The 21,052-nt window shown below is 47.8% G+C and overlaps 1 protein-coding gene across 2 annotated transcripts in view; it reads right to left on the bottom strand.

Annotated features, from left to right (window-relative positions):
* Nub1 (negative regulator of ubiquitin like proteins 1) overlaps window positions 1-21,052 on the bottom strand; it is a 31,442-nt gene that overhangs the window by 1,456 nt on the left and 8,934 nt on the right. For both annotated transcript variants that reach the window (XM_051152179.1, XM_051152180.1), the window contains 10 exons: window positions 17,808-17,866; window positions 17,007-17,077; window positions 13,845-14,027; window positions 13,585-13,676; window positions 11,997-12,103; window positions 5,697-5,880; window positions 5,010-5,117; window positions 4,044-4,196; window positions 1,509-1,655; window positions 111-203 (listed from right to left, as the gene is read on the bottom strand). In XM_051152179.1, the coding sequence (XP_051008136.1) occupies window positions 111-203; window positions 1,509-1,655; window positions 4,044-4,196; window positions 5,010-5,117; window positions 5,697-5,880; window positions 11,997-12,103; window positions 13,585-13,676; window positions 13,845-14,027; window positions 17,007-17,077; window positions 17,808-17,866 (1,197 nt within the window). The remainder of the gene's footprint in view (window positions 1-110; window positions 204-1,508; window positions 1,656-4,043; window positions 4,197-5,009; window positions 5,118-5,696; window positions 5,881-11,996; window positions 12,104-13,584; window positions 13,677-13,844; window positions 14,028-17,006; window positions 17,078-17,807; window positions 17,867-21,052) is intronic.

Below are 21,052 nucleotides of genomic sequence, written 5' to 3'. Positions count from 1 at the left end.
TGGCAGGTCCTGCTGAAAGCCTAGAAGCAAGCACACAGCATCCTGCCACCATCTTACTCCTCCCAGCCAGCTCTGCTGAGGTGAGAGGGCAACAGCTGTCACTCACTTACTTGGTCAATGCTTTCCTGGGAAGGCCTTGCTTGACGGCTGTTGTTTTCAGGGTCTGAGTTCAGTAGCCACCACATGGGGTTACTAAGGAGGATCTGAAAGCACAGGGACATATGACCTTTACCCACCCTAACCACCAGCCAGAGCACCGCCTCTCACACACAGGCCCACACCCCAGACCTGTCCACTTGGGGACAACTGGGTGTAATGTCACAGGACACTGTGCAGAGAGCTCATTGAGGCAGGAAAGGGACATCCTGGCTGGCCAGTGAGTCCCAGGGATCCCTCATTTCTACCTTCCCAGTACTAGAATGTGCCCCACCCCTGGCAATCTTACTTGGGTTCTGGGTCAGGTCCTCATACTTGAAAAACAAGTATTTTATAAGTGTCACCTCCCCAGCTTCATGACCGGCCTGAGTTAACTGAGTCTCACTGGTGCCCTTAGGTGGCACAGAGAACCTCAGCCTTCAGATTATACTCTAATTAAATTAGAGAGAGAGAGAGAGGTGTGTGTGTGTGTGTGTGTGTGTGTGTGTGTGTGTGTGTGTGTGTGTGTGTGTGTGTGTGTGTAAAATATATATGAGCTGGGCAGGGTGGTGCACATTTTTAGCCCTAGCACTTCCAGGTTAGCCTCAGCAACATAGTGTGACCTTGTCTCAAAAAATAAAGCAAATGAACACACACACACACCCACCCAGGCATACCTCCTACCTGGCCCCTGTGCATCCATCTCTGTCCACCATTGATCTGTGGCACCTGAGGGCATTGTCCAAGCTGTAGCACAGAGCTTCCTGTGCCTCTTGACCAAGACCGAACAGAAAAGCCTATTGCTGCTCTGTTTCTTTGGGGTTTTTTGTTTGTTTGTTGGTTTTTCAAGACAGGGTTTCTCTGTGTAGCCTTGACTGTCTTGGACTCACTTTGTAGACCAGGCTGGCCTCGAATTCACAGCAATCTACCTGCCTCTGCCTCCCAAGTGCTAGGATTAAAAGCTGAGCTATCACCTCCTGGCTCTTGGGGATTTCTTTAAAATAGCCCCTTTGCCAACAGGTATGCAAAAAAAAAAAAAAAAAAAAAAAAAGAAAGAAGAAAAAAAAAAAAAAAAAAAAAAAAAAAAAAAAAAAAAAAAAAAAAAAAAAAAAAAAAAAAAAAAAAAAAAAAAAAAAGAAAGAAAGAAAACCAGATATGCAAACAAGCACTCCTTACACTTCCTTCAATTGGAAGTACAGCCACTGAAGCCCCAGGCCAGGTACCAGGGCCATCACTCTGGCTCTGCTGGAGGACAGCAAACTGACTGTACCAACTCCATCTATGCGAACTTAGCTGCTCTATGCAAATGCAGTCAGCCTGGAGGCAGGCTGGCACGGTGCACCCAGCTGCTCACTGAAGCCCGGAAGCATTACCTTCAGGGCCTCGTCCAGGTTGCCTCTGGCCTGGTGAAGGGCCTGTTTGGCAGCGTGTGTGGAGTAGCCCATTCCCTTCAAAGCATTGATGTTTTCCAGGCGGCGTCTCCTCTTCTCCTTCTCCTCCTTCCTTATTTGCGCCAGCTCCTTTAGGAAAACAAGGCCCCATGAGTTAGAGGGAGGCAGCACAGTCATCAGAGGTTCTGTTCTGCATGGTGTCTCAGGGTCTCTGGGCTGGTGAACAACCAAACAGAAAGGGACCTCTACTTGTCCTGGCCAAGAAAGGTGGCCAGAGGCATGGGGATAGAGTTAGGCTTGGGCTAAGGCCCAGGAAGCCCCACAGGTAGGCAGCTATACTCTCATGGCAGACGAATTTCCTGTGGGGGTGGAAGGTCATCCCATCCCCAGGTGAAGGAGCTCAGACTGTCACGTAGGGGTAGAGTGGTTCCTAGCATGAATGGCACTCTGGTTCTATCCTTAAATGAAAAAAGTATTTCATTTAATTCTGTGACCCGCTCAGCCCCAGAGCGCAGGAATTGAGGCAGCAGCAGCACCCTTGGGAGTGCCTTCCCAACATCCCCTGTCCTGACCAGCTCTCAGCTCATGCCAAGGGTGGCTGGCTCACCAGCAAGAAGCTAGACTGAGAGCCAGGGTGTCGCCGCACACGAAGGGAAGGGCAGAGCCAGAGCCAGGCCCTTGGCAGCATGAGGGACCAGCTCACCTAACTGCGGGGTCACTATCACCAGGGCTTTTTCTCTGAAGATTACCTTATTCAGAAGCGTACCACGTATGACATGTACATACTTACATACATGCACGCATGCTTGTTTATCTTTGTGGTGCTAGGGCCTGGTGTCTTATGTGCCCCAGCAATTCTGCAATAGTTTTAAAATTACATTTTAATTTATTTTCTGTATGGGTGTGTGTGACAGGAGACAAAATGTAAGAGTCAGTTCTCTCCTACCATGTTGGATAAAAAGACCATGAGGTTGGCAGTGAGGACCAACTCTGTTGAGTCACCTCCCTGGCCCTCCCACGGTGCAGTCTCTGATCCACACACAGTCCACCTCATCTGTAACTGAAGATCACCTTCGCCAGTGGCATCACAGTAGTCATGGGTAGAACCGAATTACTTCACAGATGAAAGAAATGCACGGTATTATCCCCCCCACCCCCCCACCCCCGTCAAGGCTTGCACTGCAATCATGGTGGCAGTGCAGCAACAGAAAGGAGGAAATGCTGTCCGTGAGCTCACTTCCTGTTGGGCTGAAGGAGACTGTTCAGCTCTACCTGACCTGTCCCTGACTTCTACAGCAAGGCTCAGGGACAATGACTACCGGAGCAACAGCTGGGGGCTGGCTGTTGTGAAAGGAGACAGCCCTGCTCACAGGCCACTACACAACCAACCCATGGGTCCACTCCTACAATGACTAGTAGCTTCTCCTGCCCCCTCTGTGGCCCATGGGCTGCTGTACTTCAGGGTTACCCTGGGAAACGGGATTCATAGAAGAAGAGTCTCTGACTGGAAAGCCCTAGGCGCCTGTCAGTTTCTAGCTTTGAGAGAAGATACACCACTAGCTCTCTAGACTTCAGGTTCGTTGTTGATGACTGGGCATGACAAGGTCCTTTCCTTCCAAATTTAGAATTTTAAAACTTTTTTTGTGTGTACTTGTTATAAATGACTGCAGCAGGGCTGGAGAGATGGCTCAGTGGTTAAGAGCACTGGCTGCTCTTCCAAAGGTCTTGAGTTAAATTCCCATAACCATCGATAGTCATATCTGGTACCCTCTTACGGTGTGCAGGCATAAATGCAAGCAGAACACTGTATATATAATATATAAATCTTTTTTTAAAAAATGACTGCAGCTTTTCAGACCTCTAGTTTCTATGATCAAACGTGTTTCACGGTAGCCTCACAGCAGCCATTGAAATAACTTCCAGAAGCACAGCACTTCTGGCCTCGAGTGAGATCTGAGGCGACTGCTGGTAGAACCCAGCACATGACAGGAAGCCCCTGGTTCAAGCTGACATAATTAAGACATTCACGTGGGGATGGAGCCCTGGCGGCGGAGGTGTGGCCAGCATGGGTGAAGCCCCAGGTTCCATCCCCAGCATTGCAGGAAACAGGGTGTGGTGAGCCAGTAACCTAGCCCTCACAGATATCAACAGGTCAGGGCTAGCCTTGGCTTTAGAAAGTTTGAGGCTAACCTGGAAGACATGAGCCTCTAACTCAAAGGATGGAAGATGATGCATTCCTGCCACCCTGACCCGGGACCCTTGTTTTTTTGTTTTGGTTTTTTCAAGACAGGGTACGTAACCTTGGCTGTCCTGGACTCGCTTTGTAGACCAGGCTGGCCTCAAACTCACAGTGATCTGCCTGCCTCTGCCTCCCGAGTGCTGGGATCCGGGGTCCCTTCTTATTCACACCTCTTCTGGCACTCTCTCCAGTCAGAAATAAAGTTGCACTGTCTTTGTAGCTTAGCCTTCTCCAAGGGCCCGGGCCTCACCGTACTCAAGAGAGAAGTGAAAGCTCACCTCCCTGCGGTTAGAGATGTGAGTGGCTGCATGGTCCACGTTCCCATCACAGGCCCGCAGGCCGAGCCGGGCTTCCTGGGCAGTGAACCCCAACTGCAACAAGTTGTGAACTTTTGATGGATCAATGTACAGCTCTTTAAAGAGCTGACGTGCCTACAGACAGGAAGAAGCAGAACATTCATGTAACGGCAACAATATCAAAGCTTGGCAAAGCTAAAGCCCAGGAGTGTAGTGAATTGGTCTAATTGGTTTAACCTGTCTACTGCCAGAATAACACAGGCAACACTACCTCTGCCTGCATAAGCAACCCACAATACATACTGCACAGGTGGACAGCTGAGTGTTGCAGGAGTGCTGGAGCAGTAACTGCTCCTTTCTCTGTAATGCATTCCCTGAGTTCAGCAGGCTCGGTGGTGTATGCCTGTGATCCCAGCCAGCAGGAAGTGAAGGCTATTAGGGCTGCAGAGAAAGACCCTATTCAAACCAAAGAATCTGAGCTGCAAAATGGGTCTACCACTCTCCCAGTAGCTGGGCTAGCTGGGCGGTCACTAGGTCAACTGAATGCATTCTCTATCGGTCCAAATGTCTGACTCCCTCGCCCTCTCTGCTGCCGGCAGAGGCACCAGCAGCAACAATGGCAGCCAGGCCTGCTCATGCTGGACAGCAGGGCAGAAACTACCCAACTAAAGCCACTGCCATTTTGAAGTGTCTTATTACAGCACCTTGCACGAACCCTCATAAATTCGAGTGTTCACGCTGCCTGTGAGGGAGAGGAAGGGAGGAGGTGCAGGGCTCTGACCGGGCAGTGTGAGCACGACTCGCAGAGTACCCACAGTGCAGAGTACCCACAGTGCAGAGTACCCACAGTGCAGAGTACCCACAGTGCAGAGTACCCACAGTGCAGAGTACCCACAGTGCAGAGTACCCACAGTGCAGGTGTGCGCAGATGCACCAGCCTTTTCCTACCTTGTTGAGGCACTCCCGAGCCTCCTCTCCATTTCCGCTGTGATAGTTTCGAATCCCCTGAAGCAAGTAGAGTCTTAAAAACAACACCTTCTCTTTCCCACAATTTCCCTAAAGTTATTGGGAGAAAAAGAACATCTGTCTTATTTAGAAATAACTAGAATGAAAGGGTACCGTGTTCCCTGCTATAGCTGTCTTGGGTCTCCACAGTAGCAACATGGCCACACTAGAATGTCCAAGGCATCACTGTTGTCTCTTTGAAGACACCCAAGCAGTAGCCCTTCCATGTGAAGTGAATGGCTAGGACACCTGTCCCCAGCACTACAGGCCATGAGTAAGTGACGGCTCTCTCCTTTGGAGTAGGGGTCTGTAACTAGTAAACTGGCTTTAAACAGCGAGACTAAGCTGGGCATGGTGGTGCGCACCTGCAACCCCAGCACTCCAGAGGCTGAAGCGAGAGGATTAGGAATTCAGGGACAGCCTGAGCTACACGAGACTGTCTCAAAAATAAAAACAAGAAAATGAGCCCAGCCAGCCTCATGAAACACTGAACATCTGCTAAAGCTCTGGTCTACAAAGGGGGTTTATATATGCTGCCCAGATGAATCACCTCTGGCAGCAGTTTCCACATTTGGACAGGAAGAGACGTGCCCCAGAAGTGAGCTCAGAAAACCAATCACAGTGACATACTTTTATGTGGACCAGTCTCTGGTGATTCTCTCCATAACAGTTTTTAAAGCACTTCTGGGCCAAGTTCAGCTTTTTCTCTGCATCATCAAGGCATTCCAGTTGCTCCAGGCGGAAGTAGCACCACACGATGTCCAGTTGCAGAACCGCGTAGTTGTCCACAGTGTCCAGCAGCTCTTTGCACTCACTGCAAGGGAAGGCAGCTGTTGCTGTAGAGCCCTTCCGTCCCGGGAGGCTTTCTAGCTCTTGGTGTGTTTCGAGGAGTAACTAATGGGGCCTTTGTTTACAATATGGATCCTCTGAATGGATAAGGGAAACTAGGGTTCTCAACAGTAGCATGGTGGCATCTGGCCCAGGACATCACGGCTTCCAGCCCTGGCTGTGAATTACGATCCCCAGGCCACGTTGTCTTTTTCTTTGGGGACACTGATGCTGAGGACCTAATCAGGGCAACAGTAACAAAGCTCTCCATGCAGGGAGCTGCATGTCCTAGTACTAAAATTTCCCTGGGAGATTCTAACATGCATAAAAGGTTGACACGAGGCTTTAAAGACACCACAATACTGCCAGGCGGTGGCGGCGCACATCTTTAATGCCAGCACTGGGGAGGCAGAGGCAGGCAGATTGCTGTGAGTTCGAAGCCAGCCTGGTCTACAAAACGAGTCCAGAATAGCCAAGGCTACACAGAGAAACCCTGTCTCAGCCGGGGGTGGGGGCGGGGAACACACCACAAAACCCCCAACTTCCTAAAAGACATTCAGGCTCAGGGACTTTCTTTCTTTTTAAATTTTATTTTATGTGCATTGGTGTGAAGGCAAGGTGTCAGATCCTTTGGAACTGGAGTTACAGACAGTTGTGAGCTGCCATGTGGGTGCTGGGAATTGAACCCAGGTCCTTGGAAGAGCAGACAGTGCTCTTAACCACTGAGCCATCTCTCCAGCCCCCTCAGGGACTTTCTCACTGGGCAAACAGTCTGGAAAACACCTAGCTGACTCCTGAGGGCCTGCAGCCAGACTGAGCCAGACAGAGGGAAAGTAATAAAGACACTATACCAACTCTTCATTGATACTCTAAGTTGTGAGCATGCTCAGTACAGACCTAGATCTCAAGACAAGAGAACATCTGCAACCACAGTCCACATAGTTAACCCCTAAGCTTCGTCCATGTGCTTCCAATAGGATGCTGTTAAATATGAGCTTTCTGCCTTGCCTACAACACATGCTCATCCAAGAGCCTATGAGATGGACTCTGTCATCACCCCATGAGGCTACAGCACAGTCCAGTGGGAGCAAACACATACAGAACAGTGCTTTTGCATGCTTTCTTCCCTATCACGTCTACATTTCAGTTCATCACCAATGTCTGACAACATACAAGCTCTGCTGCTGCTGCGCACCCCCCCCACACACACACACACACTCAGAGGTAGGTCCAGGGAAACCCACAGCTTAGCCTGAAAACTTGCTTGTGAGGAGGGGCAGGAAGGCTGGAGGTCTGCCCTTACATCAAGACTGAGGCCTTGATCTGCACCCTGGCAGGTTCAACTTTCTGGGACAGAAATGCGAAACCATTCACACAATGCAATGGGCACTCTGCCACTCATTAACTTCTGAGGCCTGGGAAAGGCTTTTTCAATGCCTGTAGGACAAGCAGCAACAGGGATAAAAATGGCCTCATTTGAGCTGAAAATAAAATGAATAGTGTGATCTGGAACTGAACTTATATGTGGTCAAAACACAAACCAAAAATATATTAATATCATGGTTTCCTATTAGAGGGGTATGTTTTGCTCTATTACTTAAAAAAAAAAAAAAAAAAAAAAAAACTCAAGCAGTGGTGGTGCACGTCTTTAATCCCAGCACTTGGGGTCAGCCAGGTCTATGCAGGGAAACCCTGTCTCAAAAAAAAAGAAAAAAAAAAGTAAAAGTGATAAGACTTGGTCTGCAGTTTGAAAAGCTTTGCTATTCAACAAATTTTCATGTTGAAACAGCTTTAAAATGAAAGCACTGAAGTTAATTTGACTTAGGATTGGTTAATGGAAGTTTTAATTTTTAAAAATTAATTTATTCATGTTACATCTCAATTGTTATCCCATCCCTTGTATCCTTCCGTTCCTCCCTCCCTCTCGCTTTCACCCTACTCCCCTCCCCTATGACTGTGACTGAGGGGGACCTCCTCCCCCTGTATATGCACATAGGGTATCAAGCCTCTTCTTGGTAGCCTGCTATCCTTCCTCTGAGTGCCATTGGGCCTCATCAAGGGGACGTGGTCAAAAATGGGGCACCAGAGTTGATGTGAAAGTCAGTCCCCATTGTCTACTCAACTGTGGAGAATGTCCTGTCCATCAGCTAGATCTGGGTAGGGGTCTGATGTTTACTGCACGTATTGTCCTTGGTTGGTGCAGTAGTTTTGAGCAGAACCCCTGGGCCCAGATCCCCCTGTCATAATGTTCTTCTTGTAGGTTTCTAGGACCCTCTGGATCCTTCTATTTCCCCATTCTCCCATGCTTCTCTCACCTAGAGTCCCAATAGGATTTTCTCGTATCTATCCCAATCTCCTGGTAAGTAAAGACTTTCATCGGACTTAATTTACCGTTGCTTCCTGTGCGTGTGCTGGTTATGTGTGCATATGTGTCTATGCAGTACCTATGGAGACCAGCAGAGGGTGTTGGATTCCCTGGAACTGGATCACAGGCAGTTGTAGACCACACGAAGTGGGTAGTGGGAACTGAACCTGGGTCCTTTGCCAGGGCAGCCAGTGTTCTTAACCACTGAGCCATCTCTCCAGCCCAAAAGAACTTAGGTTCTTCTAGAGAGTTTAGGACTTATATATGATGTGTAAAGGGAATTAACTCCAAGAATGATAAGCTAAGCTTAAGTATCTTTTTTCAAGAAAAGTAGGTTAAAAAGTCACTTCTAGTTGCACTATGGCTTTTAGGAAGTAGACGGTCATGGGCTTGGTATAGTTCTCAGTGCGCTCGCCCAGCTCTCAGCAATCTTTGTTATGTCATGTTGGAGGGTGTCTTACTGCCCTTCCTTCCCAGTTATCATTCTTTTGCTGCCAAGCTTACTCTGTGGCCCTCCCCCTCCCCTGCGGACACGCCCTTCCCTTTCTTGTGGGTTTCACAGTGGGCCCTCTACACATCTCCCACGCCACCCTCTGGACTGCTCATGCAGGCTCTGCATGGCTTCCGCAGCTGCTTCTGATGACTCTTTCCCTCGTTGTCTCACTGTGGGCTATAGATCCGTTACTAGGAACTGTCAATCGTTGGTTACTAAATACTGAGCCTTGTTAGGGGTGCACTGAGGTCACGTGAAAACAGTAACTGAGGCCTACTGTTCATGGAAAGCTTTAAGGCTGGGCTCCTTCCAAAAGCGCCACTCGCTGCCCTCTGACCACAGAGCTCTCTATGCAGCTGGTGCAGACACAGCTGCCTCTGGTGCTCTACCTCTCCCAGTGGTCCCAGCCAGCAGTGGGCACTTTCCTCCCAGCGTATGCTGGTCGTCTCACTGCAGACTCTCCACGGCCTCCTTGGCTGTCTGGCTCCACCTCAGCTCAGAGTGAGGCCCTGTCTGCCTTTGCTCACACCGAGCTGCTGGGGAGCTGCTGACTTCTTCATTTTGTCAGGAGTTTTATGTCCTTCCCATGACAGAGTAAATCCAGTCCTGCTACACTATCCTGGCTGAAAACAAGACTCTCACATTTCATTTCAAGTAGGTAAAGAGGGCTGTGGGTATGGCTCATGGTAAATCAAAAGACCCTGGTTGATTCCCTGCGCGTGCCACACACCAAAAAAAAAAGGGGGGGGGGACTATTCTTGGGTCACTGTGCATAAGATGAGTAAAAAGTCATGGAGAACTTCTGCTTACTTGGGAAAAGAGGAGAAAAAATCCAGAAAGAATGTGGAATGCCAAGGTTTCTTCCATCAGCACTGAGACTCCAGTTATAGCTGACTTCCTTCATGAAGAGAGACCATACAAGTGCAGACACATTGGCCAGACAAACCAATTGCCACAGGAAAGAGGTCATGCTCGGCTATTATATCTCACCGTTCCCCAGGGGCCAAGTACGACAGCTTGGGGTTAAGCATGGTCACACCGGAAATGAGGGACGCCTGTAAGAGGTGGTACATGGTAGGAGGTTCTATGTCACTGTGGGTGTCTGCAGTGGTTTGAATAGGTTTGGCCCCTGCAGGCTCATGTGTCTGAATGCTTTGCCCAAAGGGAATGGCACTACTAGGAGCTGTGGCCTTGGAGGAGGTGTGTCACTGTGTAGGCAGGCTCCGCCCGATATGGACGAGAGTCTCCTCCTGGCTGCCTTTGATTCAAGATGTAGCTCCTCAGCTCCTCCAGCACCATGTCTGTCTACACTCTGCCCTGTGTGCACACGTCCCGCCATGGCGAGAATGGACTGAACCTCTGAAACTGTAAGCCAGCCTCGATGAAATATTTTTCTTTATAAGAGTTGCCTTGGTGTTTCTTTATAGCAAAAAACCTAACTAAAAACAGTGACCTTTTTTTTTTGTTTTTTTGAGACAGGGTTTCTCTATGTAATAAATAGCCCTGGCTGTCCTGGAACTCTCTTTGAACTCAAAGATCCTTCTGCCTCTGTCTCTTGAGTGCTGGATTAATGGCATGCACCACCATGCCTGGCAACAGTGTTCTTGAAGAGAATTGTGAGAGAACAGTCTTTCTCCTCTTGGTATTCCAGCCACTCTGAGGTGAATAGCTCCGCTCTTCAGCCATGCACCCACACTACAAAGCAGTCAAGATGGACAGGGGAAACATTGGGCTGATAAACCTTGTGCCTTTGTGGCCCCAGGGAAAGATGACTACACGTACTTTAAAGGCAGTGGTGTTATTATTTCGTTATTACACCTGCTCCTTCATCAATATGTAGATGATGCATCATGAACTGATGACATGGGTATTTTTATTGAGGGGCCTTCTGAGATCTGAAAATCATTTCAATGATTAATACAGAGAGAAGAGATTGAAAAAAGCTCACAGAGGAATCAAGACAATTATTTCATGATACCACTAAGGCAGACTATGCCCTGTGTAAGTGCACTACAGCAGCGTCTCCCTCCACATACACTTGAAGTCTTCTCTACTAACAAGCTGTAGGAACAGCTACAAAGACATGACAACTTTTGTTCAATTTTAAGCACACACCACGTACACACACAGGTATAGATGAAACAGCAGAGACAGAGGGACAAGGTAAGACTATCTTCTCACTCTTCCCAGCCTTACCCCTCCATCTCCTCCAAACATTTGGGACAATAAATCCCATCTTTATCTAAGTTGGTTTGAGGTTTATACATTTAAGATTCAACAGCAATGACCTTTGCAGCTAGAAAACTATCATAAATATTTGTATTCATTTTTTGACATAGAGATGATTATCATGGGAATTCACCAAATATAAGTCCATGAGGCTGTTAACTCTTGACCATTTCTAGAATCAAGTCTATCTCAAGATCCAACATGCCCAGATTACATTCTCTACCATTTCCATGAACAGGAACTAGGAACCTGAGGGCCTGCAGAAACTACCAGCACCAGGGCAGAAGGACACCGGGCCGCCAAAGACTGGGGACTAAGCACAGATGCATGAAGTATATCAGATCAGATGTGTTAAAGCTCATGTTAAAAACAGGAAGCCGGGCATGGTGATGCACGCCTTTACTCCTAGTACCTGGGAGGCAGAGGCAGGAGGACTGCTATGATTTTGAGGCCAGCCTGGTCTACAAAGCAAGTTTCAGGACAGCCAGGGCTACACAGAGAGACCCTGTCTCAAAAAAACAAAAACAAAACCCAAAATGTATATGTACACGTGTACACACACACACACACACACACACACACACACACACACACACACACACTTACTTACTCCCTGGAGACAAGGTCTTGCAGGATAGCCCAGGCTGGCCTACAACTTGTGCCTCAACCTCCCAAGTGCTAAATATTAATGACGAAAAACAGAAGAAAAAACAAACCTCAGTTTGGTCACCTTTGGAGAACCAACTAAACTTGAAAACTAGGAAATAAGGCAAAAGGAGCCAGGCATTTTGCTTTTTTCTTGTGAACACTGCACCTCAACAAGACTAAACAGCTCATGAAGCAAATGTTTCTTTTCACAGACACCCAGCAGTGACTGCAGAAGATAGTGTCCTGTTGTGCAGTCTGCAGTGCGATATGGTTCAGGCCATCACCATCTGCACTGGCACCACGTACAGGAACTTGGGGAGCAGTGTGATGGACAGTACTAGCATCTACTGACTACAAAAGCACCTACCAGAAGTATCTGTCAGCGTCCAGAAGGCATGGCAAGGCTATTCCATACTCTTTTCTTTTCAGGAAAGCTCTGCCCTTCTCATGATATCCCATAGCTAACATAAGGGCCTAGAAAAGAATGCAGATTTTTATGAATATCATTTTCAAACAAAATTAGATCAACATTAATAAATCAAATTAAAAAGCATATTAGCTCTACTGAAAAACAAGGCAAAAATCCAAAACAACTCAATCCAAAAACCAATTGTACCTAAGCTACAATTAGAGCTTTATCTCACTGAAGCGCTGAAGCCTCTCCAGCCATGGTCGGGTCAGAAGTGCACCAGCCCGGCTCGCATCAGGCTCTTCTTCCACCTGATCATCAAGGTCTGTCTCTAGTTTTCAAGGCTGGACAAGATGAGCAGCCAGCAATTGCTGTGGCCTTTCTAAGGGGCATTTGCCGGTATGGTAGTGTGGGCTGGGATTGGACCTGGGACACTGAGGAGGGAGGACTACAGGATGGAGGCCAGCCTGCCCTAAGTAGCAAGGCCGTCCAACTAAGTAACCAAGTGTATCAAACACTCATTTTGGGTTGTGGGGTTTTGATGTAGGGTCCCTTACTTATCAAGGCTCCTGTGTCAGTCTCCCATCCTCTACCTGCACAAGCAGTGTCTCTACTCACATGCCAAATACTTGACAATGCCAGCATTTGCAAGGCAACGTTTTTACTACTTGTGTGTATGTGGGTGTGTGTGTGCATCTGTGCCACAGCACAGGCGTGGCGGTCACAGGACAGCACTCTGGGCTCTTCTTCCACCATGTAGGTTCTTGAGATGAACTCAGGTCATTATGCTTGACAGCAAGCACCCTGGCCTGCTAAGCCGTCTTGCTGCCCCTCCAAACCCATTTTCTTTTCTTTTTAGATTTTTCAAGACGGGGTTTCACTGTGTAGCCTTGGCTGTCCTGGAACTCACTCTGTAGACCAGGCTGGTCTTGAACTCATAAAGATTCACCTGCATCTGCCTCCCAAGTGATAGGATTAAAGGTGTGCACCCCCACAACCGGCTCTCCATCTTCAAAAGGCTGCAGTAGCTTAGACTGTGTACTAAATGAGGGCTTGGTCCCCAGCCTCCCGGTTTGCAAGCTTGTACCACCATGTCCAGCTTCAAAGCTCATTTTATTATTTAATCATTAATCACTTTTTAAGCTTATTATGTACGTACATGGGTCTATGTGTACGGGCACAGTTGTGCCACAGAGTGCCTGCGAATGTCAGAGGTAAACTTGGGGAGTCCGTTCTCTCCTCCCACCATGCAGGTTCTGAGGACAGAATCCCGGTTAGCTGGTTTAGCAGCAAGAACCTTCACCCACTGAGCCGAGCTGCCCCTTCAGTCACTTAATTCTTCATTTTAAAAAGAATAATTCAAATAGTGGCCTATGCCAAACTGTCATTTAAATATCAAAAAGATACAAAACAAAACAACCCTAAATGACCTGGGTCCCTAGTCAGAACCCTTCATTCTAAGAAGCCCTGGGCCCCAACTCCTATGATCAAGTAAATCCCCTCAGTTCTGACAGCCACTGGGTGAGCCTCCCAAGCCCAGACGTACCTTTCTTTCAGCAGGGGGAATTTTGATTGACCGGCCTGTCTGGTTTGCAATGTCTAAGTAAGGCGTCGTTTCTGGATCTACCACTGTCTCTGCTGAAAAAAAAAAAAAAGCCATAGGAGCCTAATTAGTTCAGGGTTGAACATCAGTGACAGTGACTATGTGAGATGCTAGGCTGTGGACGAACACGTCACAACAGGCACAGTACTCTGTGGACTGCCTTGATACATCTAAGGGAAGTGACAAGCCAAACTCCCATGTACCTCTCTCTGCCAGGATCTCCAATCCCCTTTTGGTCCTCTGAATGCGCTTCTCCTTCAGCTCAGCCTTGCTCTGTTCCGCCTCCTCCAGCTGTAGGTTTTTCCTCACATCCTCTTCAGACTGTTTCAGCTCTAGCACCATCGCCTTTACATTGTGAGTGACTCCTTGTTCTTCAAGGCTTTTCCCTGAAAACAGGAGAACTGCCTGTCACACAAACTTCCTGCAGTATATGGAGTCCCCTTTTTATTAAATGGTTTGTTTTTTAGTGCAAGTGTGTGTGTGTGTGTGTATGTGTATGCAGACGTGTGTTGTGTGTGTGTGTGTACGTGTGTGTATGCAGACGTGTGTTGTGTGTGTGCGTGTACATTGTGTGTGTGTGTGTGTGTGTGTGTGTGTGCACACTACATGCAGGAGCCACTTGTTTGCTTCTCCCATGTGGGATCCCAGGACCAAACTCAAGCCATTAGGCTTGGCCGTCAGTGTTGTCTACCCACTGGACTATTTCACCAGCCTGAAAAATGGACTTCTAAAACCTGCATTCATTCACACTAGCAGACCAGCAGGCTACATGCACGCTTCCCTGTTTTCTTTCTCTTCACCCTAAGACCAGAAGCAATGGATACTTGAGCACACTATGCCAGGCAGCATAAAAGGAAAATTAGAAAGTGTAATCAATATACAAACTTTCCTATCCTGTAGACAAGAAAATAATTAACTCAAGAAGCCGGGGTGCAGTTAGAACAGGAAGGACAGCTCTGGCTATGGCGAAAAGCAGAAGCCACAGGCACCCTGTTTCCACGCTGTGGACCTGACTCCTTTCTGCTTTTCTAGGACTCCGTTTCCTTTGGGAATGAGTAGAGTAAGGACAAGGACAGAAAGCCATGAAACAGAGCAAAGGGGGCAGGCAGCCAGTCTAGTTTTCAGGTTAGGCAAATGCAACAGACAAACATAGAAAAAAGCATGTTAAAAGACACATGAAAAAAACAAGAAGTCCATGCAGACAGACGCTAGCACCTCCCTTTAGCCCTGAAGGAGAGGACCGGCTTAGTTTTCCCTCCAGTGTCACCTCTAACAGTTGGTGGCTGCCACTGTCTTATGACGTCTGCTCCTTGCACTCTTCTACAGCACCCCTTCCTGTGGTCCTTTTAGAACCTTGATAACCATGCCAACATCCAATAAAAAAATCAAGACCCACCTGAGAAAGGAGGTGGCAAAAGGGAAAGTTCCTGACCGCAACTCCCCTCAAGACCTTGACTGTCCTGGACTCCCTCTGTAGACCAGGCTGGCCTCAACTCACAGGGATCCACCTGCCTCTGCCTCCCAAGGGCTGGGATTAAAGGTGTGCACCACCACAGCCCAGCCCACCTGACTAGATTTTGTGTAGGATGGGTATGAAGGTCACAGGTCAACATCAAGTGTCTTCGGTAATTGCTTCTCCACATTATTCTTTTAAATGTTTTTCAGACTTACCCATTTTACTTGGTGTGTATGAGGATTGTGCCTGTGTGCATGTGTGTGTATCACTTGCATGCCTGTTGGATCCCCTGGCACTGGGTTATTGATGATTGTGAGCCACCATATGGGTGCTAGAAATAGAACCTGGGTCGGTCCTCTGCCAGGACAGTGAGTGCTCTTAGCTTCTGAGTCATCTCTCCAGCCCCTCCATATTATTACTTTTTGTGGCAGGGTTCACTTGCTGAATCTGGAGTCCACTGTTTCAGTTAAGCCTGCTGCAAAGAACTCTGGGATCTACCTATCTCCAACAATCTCTATCTCATGGCACTGGGGTCACAACTGTGTGCCACCACACCCAACGTACATGAGCACCGGAGACTCACACTCAAGCTCTCATACCCACTGGGCTGTCACCCAGCCTCAACTGGATCTTCAGATTACAAAACAAAATATACAAACAAACCACAGGAAGGGGAGCAAAGAGCAGAAGTGCAGGGAGGACAGAGCCTTCATAAGACAGCAGCAGCCACCACTGAAAGGAATAGCAAGCTGATCTGTGCTTACAAAAGAAATGTGCACACCTTTAATCCCAGCACTCGGGAGGCAGAGGCAGGTGGATCTTTATGAGTTCATAGCCACTCTGGTTTACAAAGTGAGGCCAGGACAGCCAAGGCTACACAGAGAAACCCTGTCTCGAAAAACAAAAAGAAAAAGAAAAGAAAGAAAAGAAATGCTGTGGACAAGTGGAGAGCACCCTTGTGGTCCTGGGCTTGGGAAGAGCTTCTTCAACAAACACAAAGTGAAAGGCAATAGTTTTAACAATACAAGATTAAGAGCTTCTGTCTAGTGAAGCAGAGTCCATGAGGGCAAATCAGTGAAGAGGCAGCTGTGACGTGTGCCTACCCGATGCACACAGCTGGAGGTGCTGAAACCTGGGATGGGCACGGTTACAAATGTGAAACTTGATTCCTGAGGCTCCAGGGACCCTCCCTGGAGATCCGGGAGACCTCAGGGACCACCCGAGCGGCTGAAGAGCTGTTTCTCCAGTTCCACTCATGCCTCTGGCAGACTGCAGCCAGCGGACTGTTAGCCACCATGCCCGGGTGCCTCTGCAGTATCAGTGCCTCCATTTCCCTGAGGACAAACTCTACACTGAACCAGGCCCATTTTCGCAGGCTTTTCAGGCGCACTATAGGGCAGCAGTCTGTGCTGTGGCCATTTAGCAGCAGCTCTGATCTTGTCTCAGTAAAGGAGAGGAGCACAGGCCCCAACATAATCATTACCAAAATTGTCTCCTTATAAAGTCAACTGTCCCCTGAATGGTGACATTTGCCCTGGTTGAGTCACTGCTAGAAGACTATTATGGCTCCTGTTTGTCCTCCACCCCACACTCAGACTGACTCAGTGCTCTTGGCTGCTAGTTGGGTGCTCCAACAAGGTCTTCCCCATGTGCCTGTCAGGGCTCTCTCTCCTCCCACGGAAGACAACTTGAGTAACTCCAATCCTCCTCTAAACAGACTTCCATTCTGGAACATTCTATGTGACTGCATTGAATGTCTCCCTTCCCCACTAGAGAAGGCTATGGGCATTATAGTAAACTTCTAACATTGGATAAGGCTAGGGAGTTTTCAATAGAAGAGAAAGCAGGAAAACTAAACAAAGAACAATGGAAAGTCACTGTATCAGACGCATTCTTTGGTATGACGTACCTAGTTGAAGTTGTTTCTTATTTATTACAATCTTGATGTAGTTTTCTTGAAATCCAAAAGTTTCAGCTATTCTATAAAATAAACACAGAGTGAATTCCAGGAAGTCATTTGTTACCTACCACGAAGACTTGGATTATGATGCCCACTTACCACTGTACATACAATAGAGCTAGCCCAGTGGGCAGCTGCTGGAAGCCACATGAGAGACAAGCCCCTTCTAAGCTTGCTTCTGAGTTGAGGACTACAGGGTCTATTTGAGCAGGAGTCAAAAACATCCTCGCCATATTTCCCAGCATCCCCTAAGGATCCTGTAACTAGGCCGATCCTATACCACTGTCTACCTGTGGGCATTGAACAAGTGATGCTTCCTGACTCTACAGCACCCATGATGGATGCTAAGGAGGTGAGGCAGATAAGCTGGACAAACACTTGGCTTGGCTGAAAGCCACAGCAAGTGAGCAGTGTCAAAAGGAATGCAGTTATAAAACGTGTTCTGCTCAGGGCAGGCTGGCCCCGCTTCTATCCGCCAGCCACTCACTCCAGCTCATGCTGGGCACCTCCTCCGTGGGCCCCAAGCTGCAACCATCCAGAAGCGGCACCACATCTAAGAAGCTCCTGTGAGCAGGCCGCAGCCAGCCATGCTGCCTCCCACCTAGCAGTGTGAGCAGGGCATGACCTCCCGTCCTACCCTCTAGGTCTCATTTCCTCTGCTGTAAGGGGAGGAGGGGCCAGCTGTCTGGAGAGCATCCCTTGGCAGGGTAAGGGGGCAGACCTGCTGGGACACACAGCTCAGATACTCACTTAGACCTTAGGTCTCTACCAGTGACATGCAAGCGGGTCTCCAACAAGCTTTTCCTATCCTGTTGCAAAAAAGAAAAACAAAACGTACTTAAGTGTTATGAACTGCTGCCTGCAAGTGAAGGTGTAAGGTGCTGTCAGGATGTAAACTCTCGAGGCTCAATGTATGGACCAACACGCAGTACAGAGAAGCATGTAGATTAGTGCCCAGCACAGACTGGCAGGGTGACCTGATCCTTCTTTGGCTGCAGTAGTACTTGTCTCATGGCCAGCCATAATTATAATCACACTTCATAACATGGGAGAGATTGGCCAGTGGTTAAGAGCACAGACTTCTCTATCTTTTTTTTTTTTTTTAAGATTTGTTTATTTATTATTATGTATACAGTGCTCTGCCTGCATGTATGCTGCCCGCCAGAGGAGATCATTAGATCACATTATAGATGGTTGTGAGCCACCATGTGGTTGCTGGGAATTGAACTCAGGACCTTTGGAAGAGCAGGCAGTGCCCTTAACCTCTGAGCCATCTCTCCAGCCCCAAGAGCATAGACTTCTCTTACAGAGGTCCTAAGCTCTCTTCCCAGCATCCACTGGGGCAGCTCATGGCTGACTGTAACTCCAGCCCAAGGGATCTACTTACCCTATAAGGGCACTGTACTTAAGTACACGTGCCCAGAGACACATACTAACACATAATTAAAAACAAAACCTTAAGAGAAGAAAATGTTTAATGGAATTTTTTTGTTTTTGTTTCTGTTTTTCAAGACAGGGTCCCTCTGTGTAGCCTTGGCTGCCCTGGACTCACTTTGTAGACCAGGCTGGCCTCTAACTTACAGTGATCCATCTGCCTCTGCCTCCCAGTACTGGAATTAAAGGCATGCGCCACCATACCCGGCATTTAATGGAATTTCTAAACATCTCTATTCAGCACCCTTAGCAGATGCCATGCCCTGCACCCCAACCTTCTCTTCCCTAGCCTTGCAACCATTTATTTTCTGTCTACAAAGTTGTCTGTTTTGGACATTTCACATAAGCAGGACCACATAGCATCAGGTCTTTTGTGTATGTTTTTGAGGTTTGCTCATATTACAGACTATTTGTATTGTGTATCTGTACTGCCTGCTGACTTCTGTGGCATAGGTGTATCTGTTTATCCACTGGTCAGTAGGGTGTTGTTAATTCATCAGTATAGCCTAATGTTTATTATCGAGTCTATAGTTATTTTTATTTTTTTAAGATTTATTTATTATGTGTACAATGTTTTGCCTGTATGTAAAACTGCAGGCCAAGAAGAAAGCACCAGATCTCATTATAGATGGTTGTGAGCCACCGTGTGATTGCTGGGAATTGAACTCAGGACCTTTGGAACAGCAGGCAGTGCTCTTAACTACTGAGCCATCTCTCCAGCCTCAGGCCTATAATTATTAGGGCAGTATTTCCTAACCCACTATCAGTCAGTCAAGACACAAACACCTGTTATATTTTAAAATAGCCTTAGTTAACCTGGGGCAGGGCAGATATTATTCCCCTAAACTACTTCCCATAGTGGGGCAGGTATCTGATCCCTGCCCAAATCCCATGCCACCTGCTTCTAATGATTTCTATTACTACCTCCCATCCATAATCCCAAATACTTGCTAATGTTCTTCATCTGGGCCAAATCCCCATCCATGCTGGCCATGTCCTCCACCTAACTCATTGCACAGCCTGCTCTCTTTTGTTTCCCCTCCGCCCAAGATTCTCTCTGAATCCAAGCCACACCTATCCCATTTGCCCTGACCAGGTGTGATGGCCTTTTATTGGTCAAACAGGTTAGGCTCTTAGGCCAGGTACAAGATGGGGCACAGAGAGAACAAGCAGTAATTAGCATCAAAATGCATCAGACCAACCTCCAACAGTTGGGCTGTCTCTATCTTAACCGTTAGGAGTGGCTGTGGCACTGTGAACGCATGCGCTTGTCAGTTTATTCTTAGAATATCTGGTGTGTGGTGGTTGTACTTGTTAGAGTGGGTGTGCATGTGTAAGCAGGTGTGGCAAGCCATAGCTTGATGACAGGTGTCTTTTCTTGATTACTCTCCACCTCCACCCCCATCCCCCCACCCCCCACCCCACCCCCACCCCACCTCATTTTTGTTGCTTTGGTTTTCTGAGATAAGGTTTCTCTGTGTAGTCTTGCTGTCCTGGACTCACTTTGTAGATCAGGCTGGCCTGGAACTCACAGAGATCTGTCTGCTTCTTCCTCCCAAGTGCTGTGATTACAGGCATGAGCCACTGTGCCCAGCCACATTTTCTTTTTTTAAAAAGAGTCTTTTCATTGATTCGGCGGCGGGCTGTGAGCTTCTGGGATCCATCCACACATGCAAACCCCACCCCTGCACTACCCAGTGCTGGATTACAGGTGTCAGCATTCTGCTTCAGTCTGGCTACCTGTCATAGTCCTACCTCACCCCTCCCTTTTACTCTTTCTCTTCTTGTCACTCTTTCTGACTCTGTCTGTCTGTCTGTCTGTCTCTCCCCCTTTTTCTTTTCTCCCCATGCTCATTTAGTAAACTCCTCTATAACATATGGCATCTGGTACCTTGGTATCTTATTATTTGTTATCTTATGTTTTATTAAACATAAAAATTGGTACTACCCCCTCCTTCCTTTCCTTCTTCCCCCAAGCTCACTTAATAAACCTCATATAACTTAATATCTGCTGCCTGGCATCTTATTATTGTCTTATTTCTTAATTATAAAAACAGGGACCTGCCTGGCATGGTGACACATGCCTTTAATCCCAGCATTCGGGAGGTAGAGGCAGGTGGATCGCTGTGAGTTCAAGGCCAGCCTGGTCTATAGAGTGAGTCCAGGACAGCCAAGGCCACACAGAGACCCTGTCTTGGGGTCTGACACACCTGGATTTTTAATGGACTGGGTTTTAATGGATCTGAACACAGGTCCTCACACTGGCACCTTTACTGATATGAGTCATCTCAGTCAGTTCTCCGTTTCTACTATCTAGGTTCTGAGGAAGGAACAAACCTGATCATTAGGCCCACGTGACATTGCACTGGCCTTGAACTCCAGTTCCTCTGCCCTCTGCCTCCTAATGCTGAGACTACAGTGTGCGCTGTCATGCCCCATGTTTGGACAGTAAGGCGAGAACAAGCCTACCTCAGGCTTGTGCCAAGACAAGTCTACGTCAGCAACCACTCAGCACATGGAGGCCCTTACACAGGCTGCTTGTAGATTTACAGGCAACAGCT

Source organism: Acomys russatus, chromosome 10, assembly GCF_903995435.1.
Source record: "Acomys russatus chromosome 10, mAcoRus1.1, whole genome shotgun sequence".
In the NCBI taxonomy this organism is placed as follows: Eukaryota; Metazoa; Chordata; class Mammalia; order Rodentia; family Muridae; genus Acomys; species Acomys russatus.
This window is presented reverse-complemented; position numbering and strand designations above follow the sequence as displayed.